The 17,972-nt window shown below is 55.5% G+C and overlaps 1 protein-coding gene across 3 annotated transcripts; it reads left to right on the plus strand.

Moving 5' to 3' along the window:
* The first annotated feature begins 50 nt into the window (after positions 1–50).
* Positions 51–17,080, plus strand: Tbkbp1 (TBK1 binding protein 1). 3 transcript variants are annotated; one of them, XM_078042141.1, is made up of 10 exons: positions 51–181; positions 2,033–2,286; positions 2,580–2,702; positions 2,961–3,065; positions 4,406–4,586; positions 5,153–5,328; positions 5,444–5,505; positions 13,508–13,626; positions 13,833–14,548; positions 15,561–17,080. In XM_078042141.1, the coding sequence occupies exons 2-10, from the start codon at positions 2,062–2,064 to the stop codon at positions 15,687–15,689; spliced, it is 1,836 nt and encodes a 611-aa protein (XP_077898267.1). In that variant the 5' UTR covers positions 51–181; positions 2,033–2,061; the 3' UTR covers positions 15,690–17,080. The 3 variants fall into 3 exon arrangements, with proteins under 3 accessions (XP_077898267.1, XP_077898268.1, XP_077898269.1); XM_078042142.1 differs by lacking the exon at positions 51–181 and adding an exon at positions 304–680; XM_078042143.1 differs by lacking the exon at positions 51–181 and adding an exon at positions 727–1,641.
* Positions 17,081–17,972: the final 892 nt, after the last annotated feature.

Raw genomic sequence — 17,972 nt, forward strand, 5'->3', positions numbered from 1 at the left:
AGCGGGGCGGGAGGGAGGGAGGGGGTTAGGGGGAGGGGTGGGGGGTGGGGAGAGACCCGGCGGCGGCGACAGGGCGAGGAGCAGAGCGCGGTGCCAGGGGGGTGGGGGCACCGGTGCCCGTCTGGGGAGGGAGCAGGCAGAGGGGGTACGCTGCGATTACAAGCAGGAACCGGCGGCAGCTGTGAGTCCCCGGCCGGGGCGAGGGCGGGGGGAAGGGATCGGCGCCCGCGCGGGGCCCCGGGGGTCGCGGGGAGGCCGGGGAGGGGGCGGGAGGTTGGCAGGCAGTTTGCACAGGGTGGCGGGGAGGGGAAGAGCTCGGCGTTCTCCGCTCGCATTCTCCCGGCCCCGTCCGCCGGCGCTCCTCAGGCCGCACCGCCTCCGGAGCCCCTTGCCCGGCCCCGGGAGGGCAGCCGGGGGCCCGGGGCTCGCCCAGCAGTGGGGGAGGGGGCCGCGCGGTCTCAGCGCCCGAGAGGGGAGGGGCGACAATTTCTGTCAGCCGAGCTGAAGGGGTTTAAAGGGCGGCTCTTAAAGGGGCCGCAGGAGGGGCCCGGGCCGGCAGAGGCACCCCCTCCCCAGCCGCCTTCCATCGCGCTCCGCCGGGCCGCTGGGGTGTCGGGAGAAGAATGCGGAGGAAGGCGGCATTGGTGGGGCGGCCCGGGCGACAGAGCCCGCAAGTGGAGGTGGGCCAGAGGTGGCGGGCCGGGGTCTAGGGGGTGTGGTGAGCGCCGGAGAGCAGAGTAGGGGGAGGGGATGGCGTGGGCAGGAGAGGGTTAAAGGTGGGGCCAGCCCTACAAACACGCGCACACACTTCTTACTCAGACCCAGTCACACGCGTTTCCCTGGTACTTAGATGAGGTTACGTGGGGTTGTTGGGGCCTGGGCCTGAGCCCTTGCACCCTAAGCTCCTGCAGCGCAGCTCGGGGAGGTCGTAGACCCCACTGTCTGAAATCGCGCCTCACCGCCGAGCCCCCTTTCCCAGGCGCACACACACTCCAACGCGCGCACACACCTCGGACATTCCCTTAGTGCCTCACGTGACACACGGCCCGAACGTGCCCACCCTTCCCACACGCTCACGCACGCGTGCTCACACGCGCGCGCACACACACAGCTTCCCGGCCGCTTCCTAACTCCGTACCCCACTCTTCGCCCCGCAAAAGCACTCATTGACGGTGACACACCTACACTCATTCACAGACACACACTCCCCCCACATGCCAGCCACCACACATTCATAAACAGGGCCCGGAGAAGTACACACGCACCCCCTCGCTGCCTACTCCTTTCGGGAGCCCTGAGTCATTCCTGTCCCCTCCCAGGGCGCCCTATTTCCCTATGTGCCGGCACTCTGGGACTGGCTGGGGACTTTATTGACGTCCCTCATCACTTGAGTCCCCTTGCCCAGTTTGTTGCCGTTGACACTCGGCCAAGGACTTCCTGCAGGTCCCAGGTCAGGGGCCCTGAGCGCCTGGATGGTTGCCACGGCCCCCAGTGCAAGAGGGGGAGGCACTTCCTTTTCCTGAACTCTGGGATCCTGCAGGAGGAAGTGGGGAAGTTGGGCGGGGGCTCGCCAGAGGCTGACTGGGCCTTCCTTAGGGAGGAGCTGGGGTGCCACAGGCCTGGGATAAGCTGCTTGGTGAGGTACTTGGGGAAGTGAGGTCTGGGGTGGAAAAGGGTCTGAGGATGTGTCATGCTGGGAAGGCCCTCTCATCTACAGGTCTCCCTGGGTTCTGCAAGGATCCTGCTGCTGGCCTGGCTTTCTTGTCTCTATTTGTCAACTGTCACTGCTCCCCCACTCGCAAGTCTTCATGTGATTCCTGCCCTCTTCCCCCCACCCTCCCCACCAAGACAGTGGCAGCAGAGAGGATGGGGCTTAGCCATCTGGGAAGGGGCTGTGGCAGTCCCTCACTTAACTCTGGGGCAGATATCTTCCAGGCTGCTTTTCAGCTATCCACAGGATGCTTCTGGCCAGCATGAGTGATCTGAGGACAAGTGCCAGTTGTTCCTCTCCACATTGTTCCTATTCTCCCAGGAGGCCCAGTGTGGGCTGTGGCCCTTACCATGGAGTCCATGTTTGAGGAGGACATCAGTATCCTGACCCAGGAGGCCCTAGGGCCCAGCGAGGTGTGGCTGGATGGTCCTGGAGACCCCTCGTTGGGTGGAGACATGTGCTCTGCCTCCCACTTTGCCCTCATCACAGCCTACGGGGACATCAAGGAGCGGCTAGGGGGCCTGGAGAGGGAGAATGCCACCCTCCGACGCCGCCTCAAAGTCTATGAGGTCAAGGTCAGCATCTGGAGACAGGAAGGTAGTAGTATGGGTTGTGGGGGGATGGTAGCAGGAACTGGGTGTCCAGTAGAGATTCCAGGTATCCAGAAGAGAGGTTGAGGGGCAGTCTTCTCTGAGGGATGTGACCCAGCAGCAATCATGAAGGATCTGCTCTGGAATGGTGGATCCTACCGGAGAACGGGAGGGGAAATTGGACACTCTGAGGCAGATTGTGGGGTTGGGGGCATGAAGAGGCCCAGGCATGGGCAGGAAGCCAAGCTCGGCCCTCCTGAGAACCTGCCTTTCTGCAGTACCCGCTGATCAGTGACTTTGGAGAGGAGCACGGCTTCTCTCTGTATGAAATCAAGGATGGCTCCCTGCTGGAGGTGGAGAAGGTCAGTCTGCAGCAACGGCTCAACCAGTTCCAGCATGAGGTGAGTCCTTGATCCCCATCTAGCCCAGCTCCCTGAGCTTCCTATTGCTGGTACCCACTGCAATGCTGTCACCCCACTCCAGCCTCTGGCCTTCTGTTTCTTTGATCAGAGATGTCTACAGTTCTACCTAAACCAGCTACAGCTCCTCCTGCCCCTTCATAGAGTGCTGGGAGTCGGGGTGGTAGGCATGGGGTGGGAAGTGTGGGGAGCTCATTTGAGGATAGGCATGACTCTGATATGCCCTCTGGGCTTTTCCAGTTGCAGAAGAATAAGGAGCAGGAAGAACAGCTCGGGGAGATGATTCAGGCTTACGAGAAACTCTGTGTGGAGAAGAGCGACTTGGAGACAGAGTTGGGGGAGATGGTGAGGCCCAGGGAGCAGGGGTGCTGGAGGGTGTTGCTAGGCATTGTGGGTGTGTGGTTCTGCTGTGAGCATTCTGACCCTGTGATTGTGTGACCCCATTTCATACTCCTCTTATATCTGAGTGCCCACTTGGTTTTGCAAGTGAGGTTCTGTGTGTCATCCAGCTTATAAGTGACTGTATTTGGTCATGCAGTGACCCTATGGAACACTGTGTGTGAATGTTTGACTCTCATGCTGGGTCTACCCTGTGCCTGTAGCACTGCGCCTGGGAGGTGATATGAGTGATCACAAAGGAGACCAGAAGTGTCTGACAGCTGGGACGGGTCTTGGTGTGTGTATGAATCAGTCAACATGTGACTGTGCACGTGAGCAGGTGTCAGAATCAAGAAACTTGGTCTCTGTGAATTCTTAGCTATGACCGCAGTAAAGTCACTTAACTTCCATCTCTCTGAAAAAGGGGGCAAATAATAACCTTTCTGAGCTGTAATGAGGGTACCTGGGTGTTTGTGTAAAAATGTTTTGTTTTGGTGCTGGGGATGTATTTTAGTGGTAAAGTACTTACTTAGCTTGTGTGAGACCCTGGGTTCTATCCCTAGTGCTGAAAAAAATGAAAATAACAATTTTGCTTTAGTAAGCATAAATGCTCATATGGCTTATTGTGTGCCAGGCCCTGTTCCTATATCTGAACACATATTTACCTATTTTAGCTTTCAAAACCATCATAAGAGGTAGGCATGGTACTGCTGTTTGTTTTATACATGAGGTAGATGAAACCCAGAAGTAGTTAAGCTGCATATACAAACAGCCTACACCTTACAGGGTGGCAGTGACTGGACACAAGGCTGAGTGTTGTTTGTTTTTGTTTTTTCAAGTTTTGTGGGTATTTTGTTACTGGGGATTGAACCCAGGGGTACTTTATCATGGAACTATATCTCCAGCCCTTTTTATTTTTTTAAATTTTGAGACAGGATCTCGCTAAGTTGCTGAGGCTGGCCTCAAATTTGTGATCCTCTTGCCTCAGCCTCCCAAGTTGCTGGGATTACAGGTGTGCACCACCAGGCCCGGGAGGCTTAATGTTCTTATGAGAATTCCTGTGTGTCAATGACAGAGATATTTGCTCTGACCTTGCCAGAGGCAGTAGCCAGAAACATCTGCATTGCAGTTGCTGGAAGAAGAGGCCTTACACCCATGGCCACTTGGAGCAAGAGTGTGGGATGTGTGATCTGGTGGCCTCTGCTCCAGTTTGGGGAATGATGATTATACAGAAATGGTGTTGTCGTGGGTGTGGGGAGTCCCTGTCAGGGCTGTGCAGACCCTCAACCCTCTTCCTCTGTCTGCAGCGGGCCCTGGTAGAAACCCACCTGCGGCAGATCTGTGGTTTGGAACAGCAGCTCCGGCAGCAACAAGGCCTCCGGGATGCAGCCTTCCCTAGCCTGAGCCCTCCACCTGCCTCTGCCCCACCCTGTGCTGACCTGGACCTGCACTACCTGGCATTGAGAGGGGGATCTGCCTTGGGTCACGGTGAGATCTCAGTGACCCCTGACTTCCCAGTCCCCAAGTCCCCAAGCCAAACCCACATTTGGACACCACTGGACACCAGTAGCTTACCTAAAACCCTGTTATAATACCTTAATTTTCTCCCACAATCATCCTATCTTCCCTTTCCAACTGTTTTTTCACTGCAAACACTGTTTCTCTAATTTCTCCCACTGACATTCCCACTTGGCCATTTTTGATAGGTGCCTGGCTACCAGTTGCAATTCTTGGGTTCGCCAGCAGAGGGTGCCCCCACCCAGCGTTCCTTGCCTGTCTGAGGTTGTGATTAGGAGAGGCCCAGGGAGAATATCCTAGCTGCTCAGTCTGGTCTGGGATGTCTTCCAGAGGTTATCTCATTCCCCCCCTGGCCTCCAGCCAGGTTAGAAACAGCAGTCAGCCCCTCTCTCCACACTCCCTTTGTAGCAGTCTGTCTCATCCTTGGGTATCTGTCCTGGCTTTTCTCCGTAGTCCCCACCTGTTTCATTTTGTGTGGATCTGGATATCAGTCGAGGCAGCTAAGTCCAATCTGACTTTGTCCTGTCACCTGACAGCATGCTGGCCTGGCTCCACACCGAGTGTGAGTGAGCTGGAACGTCGGCAGCTGGAAGAGGCCTTGGAGGCTGCCCAGGGAGAAGCTCGGGGGGCTCAGCTCCGGGAGGAGCAGCTCCAGGCGGAATGCGAGCGGCTGCAGGGGGAGTTGAAGCAGCTACAAGAGACCCGGGCCCAGGTAAAGGCAGAGGGCACAGAGCAACCTTAGACGTCCAGGAGTGCAGACAGAATGGCCGAGAAGGGGTCCAGGAAAGGGTAAGGCTAGGCTCTGACCTCTTGATCTTCCCCCTTAGGATCTGGCCACCAACCAGTCAGAGCGGGACATGGCGTGGGTGAAGAGAGTTGGGGACGATCAGTAAGTCACATCTGTAACCCTTGCCCTCTTAACCTGGGGAGGTATATCCCAGGTACCCCTTAGGTTTGCTTTCCATCCCTCTGCATTATTTGAATGACCTTTCTTTCTAGCCCAGGCCTCAGGGGTATGGTGTCTCGGTCACTTGTCTCTCTGTGTCCATACCTGGAAGGAGGTGGGTTCTGGAATATTCAGGTTCTAGGATGTTCCTTTTGCCTTCTTCTGGGACCAAGTCCATTTCTTCTTGAGGTATCAGGGGCTGAGAGATGTTTACTCAATGACTTTGTTGCTACGTTCTTTGTGCTCTGGTGAGTTTAGGGGCCTCTTTGGGGCCCCATTTTTCTATAGCAGGAACAAGGCCCGAGTACTCTTCCCTCCCTATTGAGGAGAAAGGATATGGCCTCATTCTAGATTTGCTGTGCCCTTTCTACGTGTCTTGGAAGGGAGCAACCCTTGGCTTAGAGGTGGGGTCTTCCTTGGGTTCACACAGCAGTTGTCAGGGGAACTAGAAGGTACCTTGGAATCCTGTCAGGACAGAAGGGCAGCAGGAAGTAGTGTGGGAGCTGTGTTGGTGAGGACCTAACAGCGGGACACAAGGCCACCCAGCAGCGGTGGTGCCTGATGCTTTTCACATCTGCAGCCGAACTCCTCCTCTCCTACTTTCTGAGAAATAGAGCTCAAACCTCCTTCCGCTCAAGTCCTCTGAGATGAGGCCAGTGGCACATACTCCTTATGTGCATTGAAGGAAAAGACTGAGGCCCAGAAAGGGGCAGGAACTAACCCTCTGTCACACAGCCTACACAGCTCCAGGTCTCCAGGGGTCATCCCTCCCAGCAGTCATCCTCCTGGTCTTCCTCACAGCTTCTGGACAGCTGGGGATACCCCTCATCTCCGTCTCCACCCTGGGGTGAGGGCCTGGGTGGAGCTGTGATATCTGAGAGGGTGAGAACCCAGTGTGTGGGACTGCTGGGTGGTACCCCTCAGTTAGGCTACTGAGGGAGTGTGAGGGCCCCTGTGGAGGGTCTGCCCTAGCTGTGGCTAGGGCTCTGGGCCCATCTTGCCTATGTGTCCAGACCTGGACATACACATACCCAAATATTCTAGAATCCCAGCTTACCCCAGAAGTCATATGGCAGGCCCCCTTACATGTCATTGAGTCTGATCCCTTCTAATAAGACCAGCAATGAAGGCTCTGGAACTCTGAGGCTTTTTGGCAGAGCCAAGTGTGACCATTCAGGCTTTGAGTCCCAGGCCTTTCCGGGCTGCAGAGTGGCTTTGGCTTCCCCTCTCTGGACCCCAAGTTTCTCTCCTGGCTTGGAGCCAGTCATTAATGAGAGTGAAAGGGTGGTGAGGTTGATGGGTGTGATGGGTGGGAGAGGGCAGAGAAGGGGTGGGGGTCCCTAGGGTATGTGCTGAGTGGAGAGAACTCATCCCATAATATGCTTTGGAGGCTGTGCCATCCTCTCCTCCTGTGGTTCCCACGGAGCCATAGCCCTCCTTGATCGCTGCATCCACAGCAGCCTGGCTCTGCCTGCCCAGCATGCCTGCCTTTCAGGCCGGGTTTCTCTGGACAGCCCCAATTTGGCAGAGGCTGATTCTCAGAGGAAGTCCTCACTCCCCCAGTAGTTTTAGTTTCTTATAAACTCAGCTCCTTTTGGTAATTGGCACTTCCCGAGGGCTACCTCCTGCCCTCCCACCTGAGAAAGCCTTGGTCACCTGCTGAGGGCTGCCTTTCCCACCAACCCCCTCTTCCTTCTGCTTCCCCTGACCCTGCAGACTAATGAGAATTTATAGGTGGGATTTTCCAGGAGTGTTATGCTGAGGCTGGATTATCTGAGTTGGGGTGTAAAAGCTGAGGGAGGGAGACATGGTTCCTGAGTTTATCTTATTCTTTTGGGATTCTCTTGAATCCTAAAGGTGTCTCCGTATCGGCTTGAACACCAGGGCAGCTAGGTTGACTCTGGGAATCCTCATCACTAAACACCTCTCTTAGCCTGGCAGGGTGGCACACACCTGGAAACCCAGCAACTCAGGGAGCCTAGAGGATTGCAAGTTCAAAGCCAGCCTCGGCAATTTAGCAAGGCCTTGTCTCAAAATAAAAATAAAAAGGGCGTAGCTCAGTAGTAGAACGCCCCTGGGTTAAATCTCCAGTACCGCAAACCATTAAATAAACAGTTCCCTTGTACTTATCCTCTGTGAATCCCCTTCCTGGTGCTGTCCATGCTGGGGAGCAGGCCTGGGATACAGCTCAGCCTTAAGGTTCCTGGTCCCTTCCTTCTTAGCTCCTGGTCCACAAACTGGGGACCTCAATGTCCCCCTGTAAACAGGTGCCCAGACCTGAACAGGCTGCCACCCTCCAGGTCTGACCTTGGGGCAAGATTTCCTTTGGTCCCCTTGGTTCTTGGTGGCCAGAGGCCAGCAGGACAAATTGCCCCAGATGCCAAGAGTCTCTCAGGGGCCAGCAGCAATGATAAGGGAGGAGGTGGAAGCAGAGCCCACCAGCTTCTTAGGATGCTCAGAGAGCTAAAGACCCTAGGAGGGTCCCAGCCAAGGTGGCAGGTGCAGAACCCATGGCCCACTCCCCTCTAGTTCCTGAGTGGGACTTTTTGAGGGTGTTATTAATGCTGAGGAGGAGGGGGAGTCATGGGATTGCCTGAGGGGGATGAGACTCCAGGGGCCCTCTGAGGGGTGTGAGGGCCCAGTGAGGGAGGGGGCTTATTAGGGAGAGACCCCAGTTAGAAAATGGGACTCAGTATGGGTGGTGAGGGGAAACTATAAACTATAGGTCTTTCTTTTTCCCAACGTGGGGGGCTCAGTGTTGTAGCCTGGGCCCTTTTCCGTCCACCCCTCCTACCCCCCTCTCTCCGCCCACAAGCCTCTGCGTGGGCTGCGGTTAGTGGTGGGGGAGAAGTGTGAACTCAAGAGAGAGGATGGAAACTCTGCACGGAGGTCAAGGGCAGTGTGGGGTGGGTCAGGACGGAAGTTGGAGACCCCTGTGTACCCTGAGCTTAGCCTCATGCCCCAGAACCAGCGGGCCCAGGGCCTCCCCTTTCATGCTTCTCACCCTCCCTACTTCCTTTCTTTCAAATCTCCATCAGCCTGGGTACCCGTGTGGTGGTGTGGTATTAACCCTTGAGGAATTAACCCTTGAGCACTTGCAGCCTCCAGGCTCCCTGAGAGCTGGGAAGGGCTCTGAGGCAGGTCTGAGGGACTGGTGGGCTTCAGCCCCCAGTTTGCCAACCAGGCCTGCCAGAGGAGTTCTTGCTTGCTGTCTCCCTGATGGGAAACTGCATGTCCTCTCCTCTCCTTAAACCAAGTTTTCAGCTAGTGTCTCAAAAAAAAAAAAAAAAAAAAAGTCTCAAAACAGGTTTGTCCCTTTCCCTGCCTGTCCACAAGGACTCCTCATTCTTCGTCTGAGCAGGATGCTAGGTGAGGTGCTAGGTGAGGTGCTAGGTGAGGCTGGGCATTCAAGATCTCGTTTCATTCTCATAAACAACATGAGTTGCAGAGAAGTTCAGGAACCCGAGAACTGCAGTGCAGATGCCAAGCAGGTCCGAGCAGGTGGGGGCAGTGGGACCTCGTGGTTTTCCTCGTCAGGTTATTCTGTAGGAGGCCTTTATGTGTGTGGGGGGGTACCATGTGATTTGTTGACCAAATAGGATCACTTTTGAAAGTGAAAGGGGGCGCTATTAATAATTATGCTGGGGTAACTAGCGTGAACGGGACAGTCCTGGGCCATTGGGGACCCTGGTTCCTGCCCTGCAGTTAGCTGCTCTGTTCCTCTTCACTTGGGGAAGCTTCTAGGCACATTAGATATCTAGCTGTGCTGGAAACCTGGCAGGGGTTGCCATGAAGTACTCTGGGGACCACAAGTCATAGCTGGTCGAGGAGAGTAAAGGACTCAAGGCGCCCGGAAAGGAAGTGGTGGCGCACTGGCTTGTTGCAGAGCGACTTCCTCCTCCCCCAGCCCGCAACCTCAAGTCCGCTCCACGGCCCGGTGCTTGTGGTCCCCTCCCAGAGGGTCGGGCAGTCGGGCGGGAAGACTGATGCTGGGTGTGCCTGTGGGTGGTGGAAAGTTTGGCCCCTGAATTCCCCCTATAGGGTGAGGTGGCTGGGGCAGTGGTGGGCAGCTCTGGGCAGGGATGGAAGGGCTGGGAATTCTGGCTTGCTGTTTTTTCAATTCTGAATCAGATGATGATTCTGATCATGGGACAAGCTGTAGTCCTGACCCCATTCCTAACCCTAATGCTAAACCCATCCCTGACTCTTACCCTATCCTAGCCCTGACTGCATATCTACCCACAGTGAACCATCAGTGAGCTCATAACCCTCTGCTTAGTCTGACCCCAACCCAGCTTCCTTTAGAACCTCAAGCCTCTCTTTGGGTCTAATTGCGTCACCCAATACTAGCTTGAATTCTGACCCTGCTGCATCCTCACCTCCTCACCAGCTCCAGTATAGCAGCCAGCATGGAGAGCCCAAGGGTCTCAACAGCTGGTTTGAGGCAGAAAGAGGCCTAAAGGAGGATGCTTAGATCTCTAATCTTCCTGATCTTAGTTGCTTTATCAGTAACAGCAATGCTTATTGTGAGATATCCGAGTTACTTGTGAAAAGAATGAATGAAAGGATAGGTCAATGAAGAGTGGAATGATTTGCAGCCAAGGGTGCCAGCTCTGCCATTTGCACTCTGGCTCCTCTGAAGGTGCCAGCCTAGTGGGCGGAGGTGCCAAGAGCAAGTGTTTGAATCCCTGCTGTGTGCCACCGCTGCTATGTGACCTTGAGCCAGCTCTTAACCGCTCTCATCTTCCACTTCTGTGCATGTCTAGCATCTTCTTCTCCCCTTCCCAGGCAGTTCTCAGGGCTCCCAGGTCACTTCCAAGTTCCCCAGCCTCTTCTTGCCCTTCTGTTGCCTTCTTGCTTTTTCGCTCTCATCTTTGCTGATTCTTTGGGAGGTGTACGTATAGTGGTCAGTAATCTGGACTTTGGAGTCCAGGAGGCCAGAACTTCCATCCCAATAGCTCCACCACTTCGAAGATTTAAGGACTTTGGTTGGTCAAGTGTGTCACACTTTTCTCATCTGAAAAATGGAGGTGATAACAGTAGCAACGTTGTAGGGTTGTTGTGAAGACAAATGATTTTCGTAGCACAGTGCCTGGCCCATGATCAGCACCTGTACAAATCATCTGTTTTCTTTTTTCTCCTTGGGTCCCTCTCAGGTTCTGACAGACTCAGAACTTTTCCTAATTTAAGCAATCGAGAAGCACCGTATTGCAGCCATCTGCTGCCCTTCACCTGACCCACTCTTCCCAAAGGCATGGTGATGGAAAAAGTGTTCAGGTGTGGGTCAGGAAATGGATGTGCATTTAGTTGCATGTGTGCAGCTCTTGGGTTGTGTTGTGAAGTTGAGATTTTTTTCCACTGAATTGGCAGTGTTTTCAGTGAGTCATGCAGGTCGTTAGTGTATTCAGCAGCCTGGGCATGTGCATCTTGAGGAGGGAGAGATGCCCAGTGAAAAGGGAGGTCCCACAGGGCCATGAGGCATCAGGAGGAGGTCGGGACCCTCGCCCTGCCCAGGGTCTCAGGATCTTTGTGAGGGTGGCTTGGACCTCTTGGAGGAGAGAACCAGTCTGCCCTAGGTCCCTAGTGTTCACTCGGAGAGAGGGGCTAAGCGTTCTGAGTTAGAGGCTGCTGCTGTGGATTTCCAAGGTTTTTTTTTTGTTGTTGTTTTTATTTTGCTCGGGAGAAGAGGGTACCAGGACCCAGGCGGTGGAAACTGGGGTTGCTCCTGAGAGACGGGGCCTGGGAACTGAGTGTGGCAGGTGAGATCTCCAAGGTGGGGTGTGAAGTCAACGACCTGTATCTGTCACCTGAGATACAGCAGGGAAGGTGGATGGGGAGAGCAACTGTTTCAGCCTGGATGGAGAATGACACTATCAGTGCCTTGCCCAACGAGTCCCACCTACCCAGAGCAGATAGCATAGACCTGCCTTTCTGCAGCCCCAGTCTGATGAGAGACACATATATCTGCTTTCAGATTCCCTTGGTCTGAAAGGAGGAGACTTCCTTTGGGGAGTCCCCAGTTTGATGTGGGGCATACATGGACCTACAGTCATGGGAGAGATGCCATTTCTTCCCACAGACCTGTGAGATGAGGTGGGGGAACACAGGACACATTTATGGGGCCCAGATGTGGTGGGATTGCAGGCCACAGGATTTGGGTGAGGGTTCCTAGGACTTCTTATCCCTCTGAAGATGGGTGGGGAGAAATCATCTTCCCTAAGAAGTGGACTCGTCCCTTAGACTCCCTGCTTGTGTGCAGGACTCCAGCTTTGGCCCAAATTGGTTGAAGATGGTTTTGTTGTTAATGGGCTGTTTCCCCACCCACCCACCCTCCAGCCCTGTCCCAGAATTAGTAGAGTGCCAGCCAGCAGGTCAGTGGAGGAGTGCATTCACTATCTGCCCTCTCCACTTGGGCTTTTCCTGCCTTCTGAAGCCCTAAACTCACAATTTGCCCTCATTCCCTTTGGAATTTGACACAAGCACAGGAACACATGGAATCTTTCTTTGCACTCACTGGCCTCACTTCTGCCCTCACCCCATCCCATCCCCATAGCCATGGGATGGGGACAGCCTTTTGGGCTGGAGAACTTTGGCTGCTTCCTGATCTCTGTCCTGGAGCAAGAGGTCCTTTCTTACCGAGGAGGAGAGTCACATGGAGTGATATCTACTACTGCCCTCCAGCTCAGACTTCCAAAGTTTTAGAAGTCTGTTCTGGAGTTGGGGAGGTGGGGAGAGTCAAATAAACTCAAATTGCTGCTTTTAGGGAGATCCCAATCTCTGTCCAAGTTCGGAACCGAAAGGAAGGCGGGACCGAAGGCCATGGCAGAGCCTCCTGTGAGGTCAGGGGGCTCCCTGTGGGTGAGCAGGCCACAGTGGATGAGGTGGAGGAGCGGTACTGGAGTGAAAATCTTTCATGGTTCTGGGTTAGAGTGACATAGAAAGCAAAGGAAAGGACATGGTGAGATGTCCCTTAATAAACCTAGAATCCGTTACAGCTCTGTTTCTCCTCTGGAGGTCTGAGCAGGAAGAGAGGGAAGGAGGAAAAGAAATGGACAGAGAGGCTCAGTTCAGTATCAACTTAGTGAATATTTCCTGGGTACCAGGCCCTGGGCAAGGTGCTGATATTATAAATACAATGATATAATCCTTGCCCTTGAGGAACTCCCAGTAACATTCTAGAATGAGGTAGCCTTTGAGAGGTGCTCAATTTGGGTGCCCCCTGCAGGCCTGCAGTGCATTAGGAGGAGGTCCTGGGAGGTGCAAGGCAGAAAAGAGCCAAAGGCAGCTTTGAGGTCCAGGCAAGAGTGTGGATCTAGAATGGGGCCAACTTGGAGTCATATTTATCAGTTGGCACCTATGCCAGCCAGGAGGCTCTGTCTTCTCTTAGAAATGGGCTCATGATAGGCTGTACAGCAGTAGTTCCCAGCCTTTTCAAAGGTGAGGATGCTTTTTATAGACCCCTCCCCCCAGCACATGGCTCGTGTTATACTTTTAGTATGTGCTATGAAAAAACTCAGTGACAAAAGCTACTATAAATTCAGGGCAGCTGTTTGATGAATCTGTGTTTTATTTGTCATCACAGCTTTTGCAGAGAATAGGAAAACATTCACACATACCTGCGTGAGCTATGATCTAGCCACAGACAATGCTTGGAGCACATAGGGAATAGGGGACCCCTGGCAATCTCTCTGCTCCCCATCCCAGCCACTAGGCTGGGAACCACTGCCTTCTGCCTGGGGAGTGGGTCTCTGGAAGTAGATGGAGGCTCCCTGGTAGAAGTGGCATTTGAGGTGAACCTTAAAGGCAGAGAGAATTCCTGCAGTTGGGATAGGAGGGTCCTGAAGTGGGGACCCAGTGCAGTGACAGAACCAGTTTTTCCTTCATAGTTGGAACTGTAGAGCCCTGTCCCCATTCCTCTGTCCCACTCCCTGTCCTTTGACCTCAGGGTGAATTTGGCGCTGGCCTACACCGAGCTGACGGAGGAGCTGGGCCGGCTTCGTGAGTTGAGTTCCCTGCAGGGGAGGATCCTGAGAACCTTATTGCAGGAGCAGTCCCGGAGTGGCGGTGAGATGGGGCAGGATGACAGGGCAGGTTCCGGGAACTGGGCGGGCAGGTGGGGATGGGGGTGGTGGCTATGGCAGCCAACCTTAGTCCTGTGTACCACCTTGGACCTTCTTGCCTGGAGGAGAATGGGTGGGCTTTGGACCCCGCAAGCCTCTAGCTAGCCAGTTCTGACGGCTTTCCTCAACCCGCCCTACTTTCTTTTCCAGGCCAGAGGCACTCGCCGCTGTCACAGCGCCATTCCCCGGCCCCCCAGTGCCCCTCGCCCTCCCCTCCTGCCCGAGCGGCGCCACCGTGTCAGTCCCCTGTCCCGCAGCGCCGCTCTCCAGTGCCCCCGTGCCCCTCGCCCCAGCAGCGCCTCTCACCGGCGTCACCCTCCTGCCCATCTCCGGTCCCGCAGCGCCGCTCGCCGGTGCCGCCGCCGTGCCAGTCGCCCAGCCCGCAGCGCCGCTCGCCGGTGCCGCCCAGCTGCCCGGCCCCACAGCCCCGGCCGCCCCCGCCGCCGCCGGGGGAGAGGACGCTGGCCGAGCGCGCCTACGCCAAGCCGTCCAGCCACCACGTGAAGGCTGGCTTCCAGGGTCGCCGCAGCTACTCCGAGTTGGCGGAGGGGGCGGCCTACGCGGGCGCCTCCCCGGCCTGGCTGCAGGCCGAGGCGGCCACGCTCCCCAAGCCCCGCGCCTACGGCGGCGAGCTCTATGGCCCTGGCAGGCCGCTGAGCCCGCGGCGCGCCTTCGAGGGCATCCGGTTACGCTTTGAGAAGCAGCCCTCGGAGGAGGAGGAGTGGGCCATGCCCGCCAGCCCGCCCAGCCCTGAGGCGGGCACCATCCGCTGCGCCTCCTTTTGTGCCGGCTTCCCCATCCCGGAGTCGCCGGCCGCCGCAGCCTATGCCCACGCAGAGCACGCGCAGTCCTGGCCATCCATCAACGTGAGTGGGGCACACACCTGCGGCCCACACCTTGAGATGCAGGGCCAAGAGTCCCATCCTGTCCTGGGGACCCTGCCCTTCGGGTGTCAACATGCGAAATATTCACACCTGATAAGCAGAGGCCTGTTCCCTGGACCCCAGACTTAGTACAAGTCCCTTTACCTCCCTCTGCATAGCTTTTTGTTGGGGGAAATTGGGGCCTGCACCATTGAGACTTGTCTATTTTATTGCCGAAGTGAAGGGTATGGCCCTCAATCCCGGCTTTGATTTCAGTTTCACTATTTAATAGCTGTGGGAACTGTATAACTTTTCTCCTCTGATCCTCAATTTCCTCATCTGCCAAATGGGCAGTTAATATCTAATTACCTTAGAGAATTTGGGAGGCAGTGAGCCTAAGGTAGTCTGCATTGTGCCTGACTCAAGCAACCTCTCTTATTTTGGTACCTGTGGAGGGGGATACTGAAGGCTGTGGGTCTGGGGCCATCACAGGGACAGGACTTCCCTCCCTCAGGCCTCAGAGCCCCTGCTGTTTTCTGTCTGCCCTAGAAGACAGCTAGCTGCACCTCAGGGATTCATCATTTTACTGAAATAATGAGTTTCCTGAATGTCAGAGCTACCTTTGCCACCTAGAAGGACCAAAATATATTCCAAAGCCAGTCAGAAAATTATCTTGGGGTTGAACATTGTTTGGGATTATCCATTGCTTTGAGTTATCCAGAAGCTGTGTCTTAGTCACCCCAGGCACCTGTCTGGGTGTTGACATTCCTCATTACTACAGATGCCCTGGCAAGCTGAGCAATGACTGTCCTATACACACCTCCTGGGGAACCTATGTCCTGGGATAGGGGAGGAGATGCTGAACTGGTTGGGGGTGTTGCTGGGGAAAAGGTGTCCAGACCCCTGCAGAATGCTGTAGCCCTCCCTGCCTTAGATCCTGGGAAAGGGCAGACTGGGATTTGGGGACCATGGGTGGGGACTGGGGTCCATAAGTGACTCCCTTTTCTCCCCACAGCTGCTGATGGAGACAGTGGGCTCCGACATCCGCAGTTGCCCCCTCTGCCAGCTGGGTTTCCCTGTCGGATACCCGGATGATGCCCTCATCAAACACATTGACTCCCACCTGGAGAACAGCAAGATCTAGGGCGCCTCCTCCCAACTGGCTGTTTCTCTGTCCTCTCCTGTCACTCCTGAACACTCACTTTGAATGCTGCATGAATCTCGTGGGGCGGGGGGTGGGGCCTGCCCCTTACGATCCCCAGATACCTCCACTAGCTACCGAGTTAATGTGTGTGCCGTCTTCCCTGGTCCAGGCACCACTCAGCTCTGGCTCTTCCCAGGAGGTCAGCAGAGGCTCCCTCCATCTTCCCAGTTTCTGCTGGGGAGATGGGATCTGGGCTGGGATGGGCAGGGGTGTACCTTCTGGCCTTTTCTGCCTTTCTGTTCTTAAACAGGGTTGGATCCAAGAAGGTGTCTAGTAGCTGGGCCTAGGCGAGGGGGAAGGTGTTGGATGACTCCAGGATCTACCTGAGCTCCTCCCCCACACCCATCTTTCCTAGGCACTGTACTACGCCCCTGTAGGGTCCCAGAGCCTGCTCTGACACTGATGCCAGTTCCTCCATCCCATGACCATCTTGAGGCTCCTGTTGTTGGGGGAAAGAGGCATCTTGTTTCTTGTCATTCCCAGCAGGCCAGCCCTGTCTTCCCCCTCTGCCCACCCTGGGGAACAGGGAGGGTGGGAGAGGAGAGGGAGGCCCCTGAACTGCTGGAAGAAGCCAGCCCAAAGAGGGTACCCTGAGACTGAGGGTCTTGTGTCATCACCTTCAGGCTAAGGGACCGTTTGCCAGCTCCCGGGCCCACGCCCTCCTTCTGGAGCCCTGACACTCAGGCCCAGATCGTATCGGCAGATTCTCCTCTTCACCTTTTCCCTCACTGGAGCCCCGACACCATAGATGCCCTGGGGCCCAGGTGTGACTCAGCCTCTGTTTGGTGGGTGTCATCAGTGCCTGCTTCCCAGGCCAGAACCCGCAAATGGGCCCAGGGTGCTGTGGAGATCAACTTCAAAGAGCTAACCCCCTTCCCACACCCCACCGACCCACATTCCCTCTGTGAAATCTACCTCAGAGTCATACCCTCAGAAGGATGGGTAAGCAGGAGGCCAGGGGCCCCAGAGCTGAGGTGGGGAGCCTCTTGCAGAGGGAGCCTGCTGCCCACAATGAATCCACCCCTCCACTGCGGGCCTCCCCAGGCCTCAGCCCTGGGCAGGTGCAGCGGATGCTATTGTCAGCGCATGTACCGTTCTGATCCAAATCTTCCAGGTCCCCCACCTCCTCACACTCCTCCCCTCCTTAGTGTAGGGGAGTGAAGGGGTGTGCTGGGCCGGGAAGGGGCCAAGGACTCCAGAGACACATGTCATTGTACCCTGAGTGTTCCCCAGAGAGGGGACATGGGGAAGGGGGCCTGGAGTATGGAGGGGGGCCCTGTGCTCTCTGAACAAGTTGAAAGTTCGAATAAAACTTAACCTGTTACATCTGCCCCCGGGCTGTGCCTCCTCTATGCTGGGGCAGGGCCACAGTGCCTAATAGCAGGAGGTCTTAGAAACTGTCTCAGGGAACCACAGCCATGAGAGGGTGGGCACTGGCAAGTAGGGGACAGGACATGGGACACCCACATTGAGAGTGATTCTGGAGCTGCTGACATGCAAGTGGTCACAAGTAGCTTGAGGAGTTCATTTAGAACATAGATAAGCCTCCAGCCAGCCCCAGGCAAGGGGCTCATGAACTTTTCCTCCCAGAGGATCTGGCCAGTAGAGAGCCTCTAAAGCCCCGAGGGCATCTGGGATGTAGGGAAGTGGTAGAGCACTTGCCTGGAACGCAGGAGGCCCTGAGTGCCATCCCAGCACCACAGAAATAATAATCTGTTTCTTCATCAAATGAATACTGCATTCCAGGAGCCAACAAGGGGCCTCACAGAAGAGCATTAGTGTTCTACGTCCTCACAGGTTAAAGACGGGAGGGGCCAGACTCCAACCTCCCTGCTGCCTCAGAAGTTCCACACCTGGGAGGTCAGAACTGGGTCATGAACTCATGACTTCTGCCCCAACTGGGGTTATGCCCTCTGCAAAAAAGGGCCTAAAGTACTTATTCTCAGCCCTGGCTGCCTTTCATTTCCTTTTTGGCCAAAGGTTCACTTAAAAAGGGACTGAGGGAAGGCTTGTGGAGGAGAGGGCTGGGAATGCAGCTCAGTGGTATGGTACTTGCCAGCATGTACAAGCCCCGGGTCCCATCCCCAGCAAGGTGTGCACACACAAACAAACACACACACACACACACACACACACACACACACACACATGGGCAGGCAGGGGGCATTGGCTGCTCATTGGCAGCCTGAGACTTCTCTCTAGACTCAGGGCAGATATCCCTCT

This window comes from Ictidomys tridecemlineatus, chromosome 3 (assembly GCF_052094955.1).
Source record: "Ictidomys tridecemlineatus isolate mIctTri1 chromosome 3, mIctTri1.hap1, whole genome shotgun sequence".
In the NCBI taxonomy this organism is placed as follows: domain Eukaryota; kingdom Metazoa; phylum Chordata; class Mammalia; order Rodentia; family Sciuridae; genus Ictidomys; species Ictidomys tridecemlineatus.

Bases quoted from the DNA above. Each gene is read 5' to 3' on its own strand.
- Tbkbp1 (XM_078042141.1), top strand. From the start codon at position 2,062: ATGGAGTCCATGTTTGAGGAGGACATCAGTATCCTGACCCAGGAGGCC. The intron at 3,066-4,405 runs GTGAGGCCCAGG...CTCTGTCTGCAG, and splicing joins AGACAGAGTTGGGGGAGATG to CGGGCCCTGGTAGAAACCCA. The intron at 5,506-13,507 runs GTAAGTCACATC...CTTTGACCTCAG, and splicing joins AAGAGAGTTGGGGACGATCA to GGTGAATTTGGCGCTGGCCT.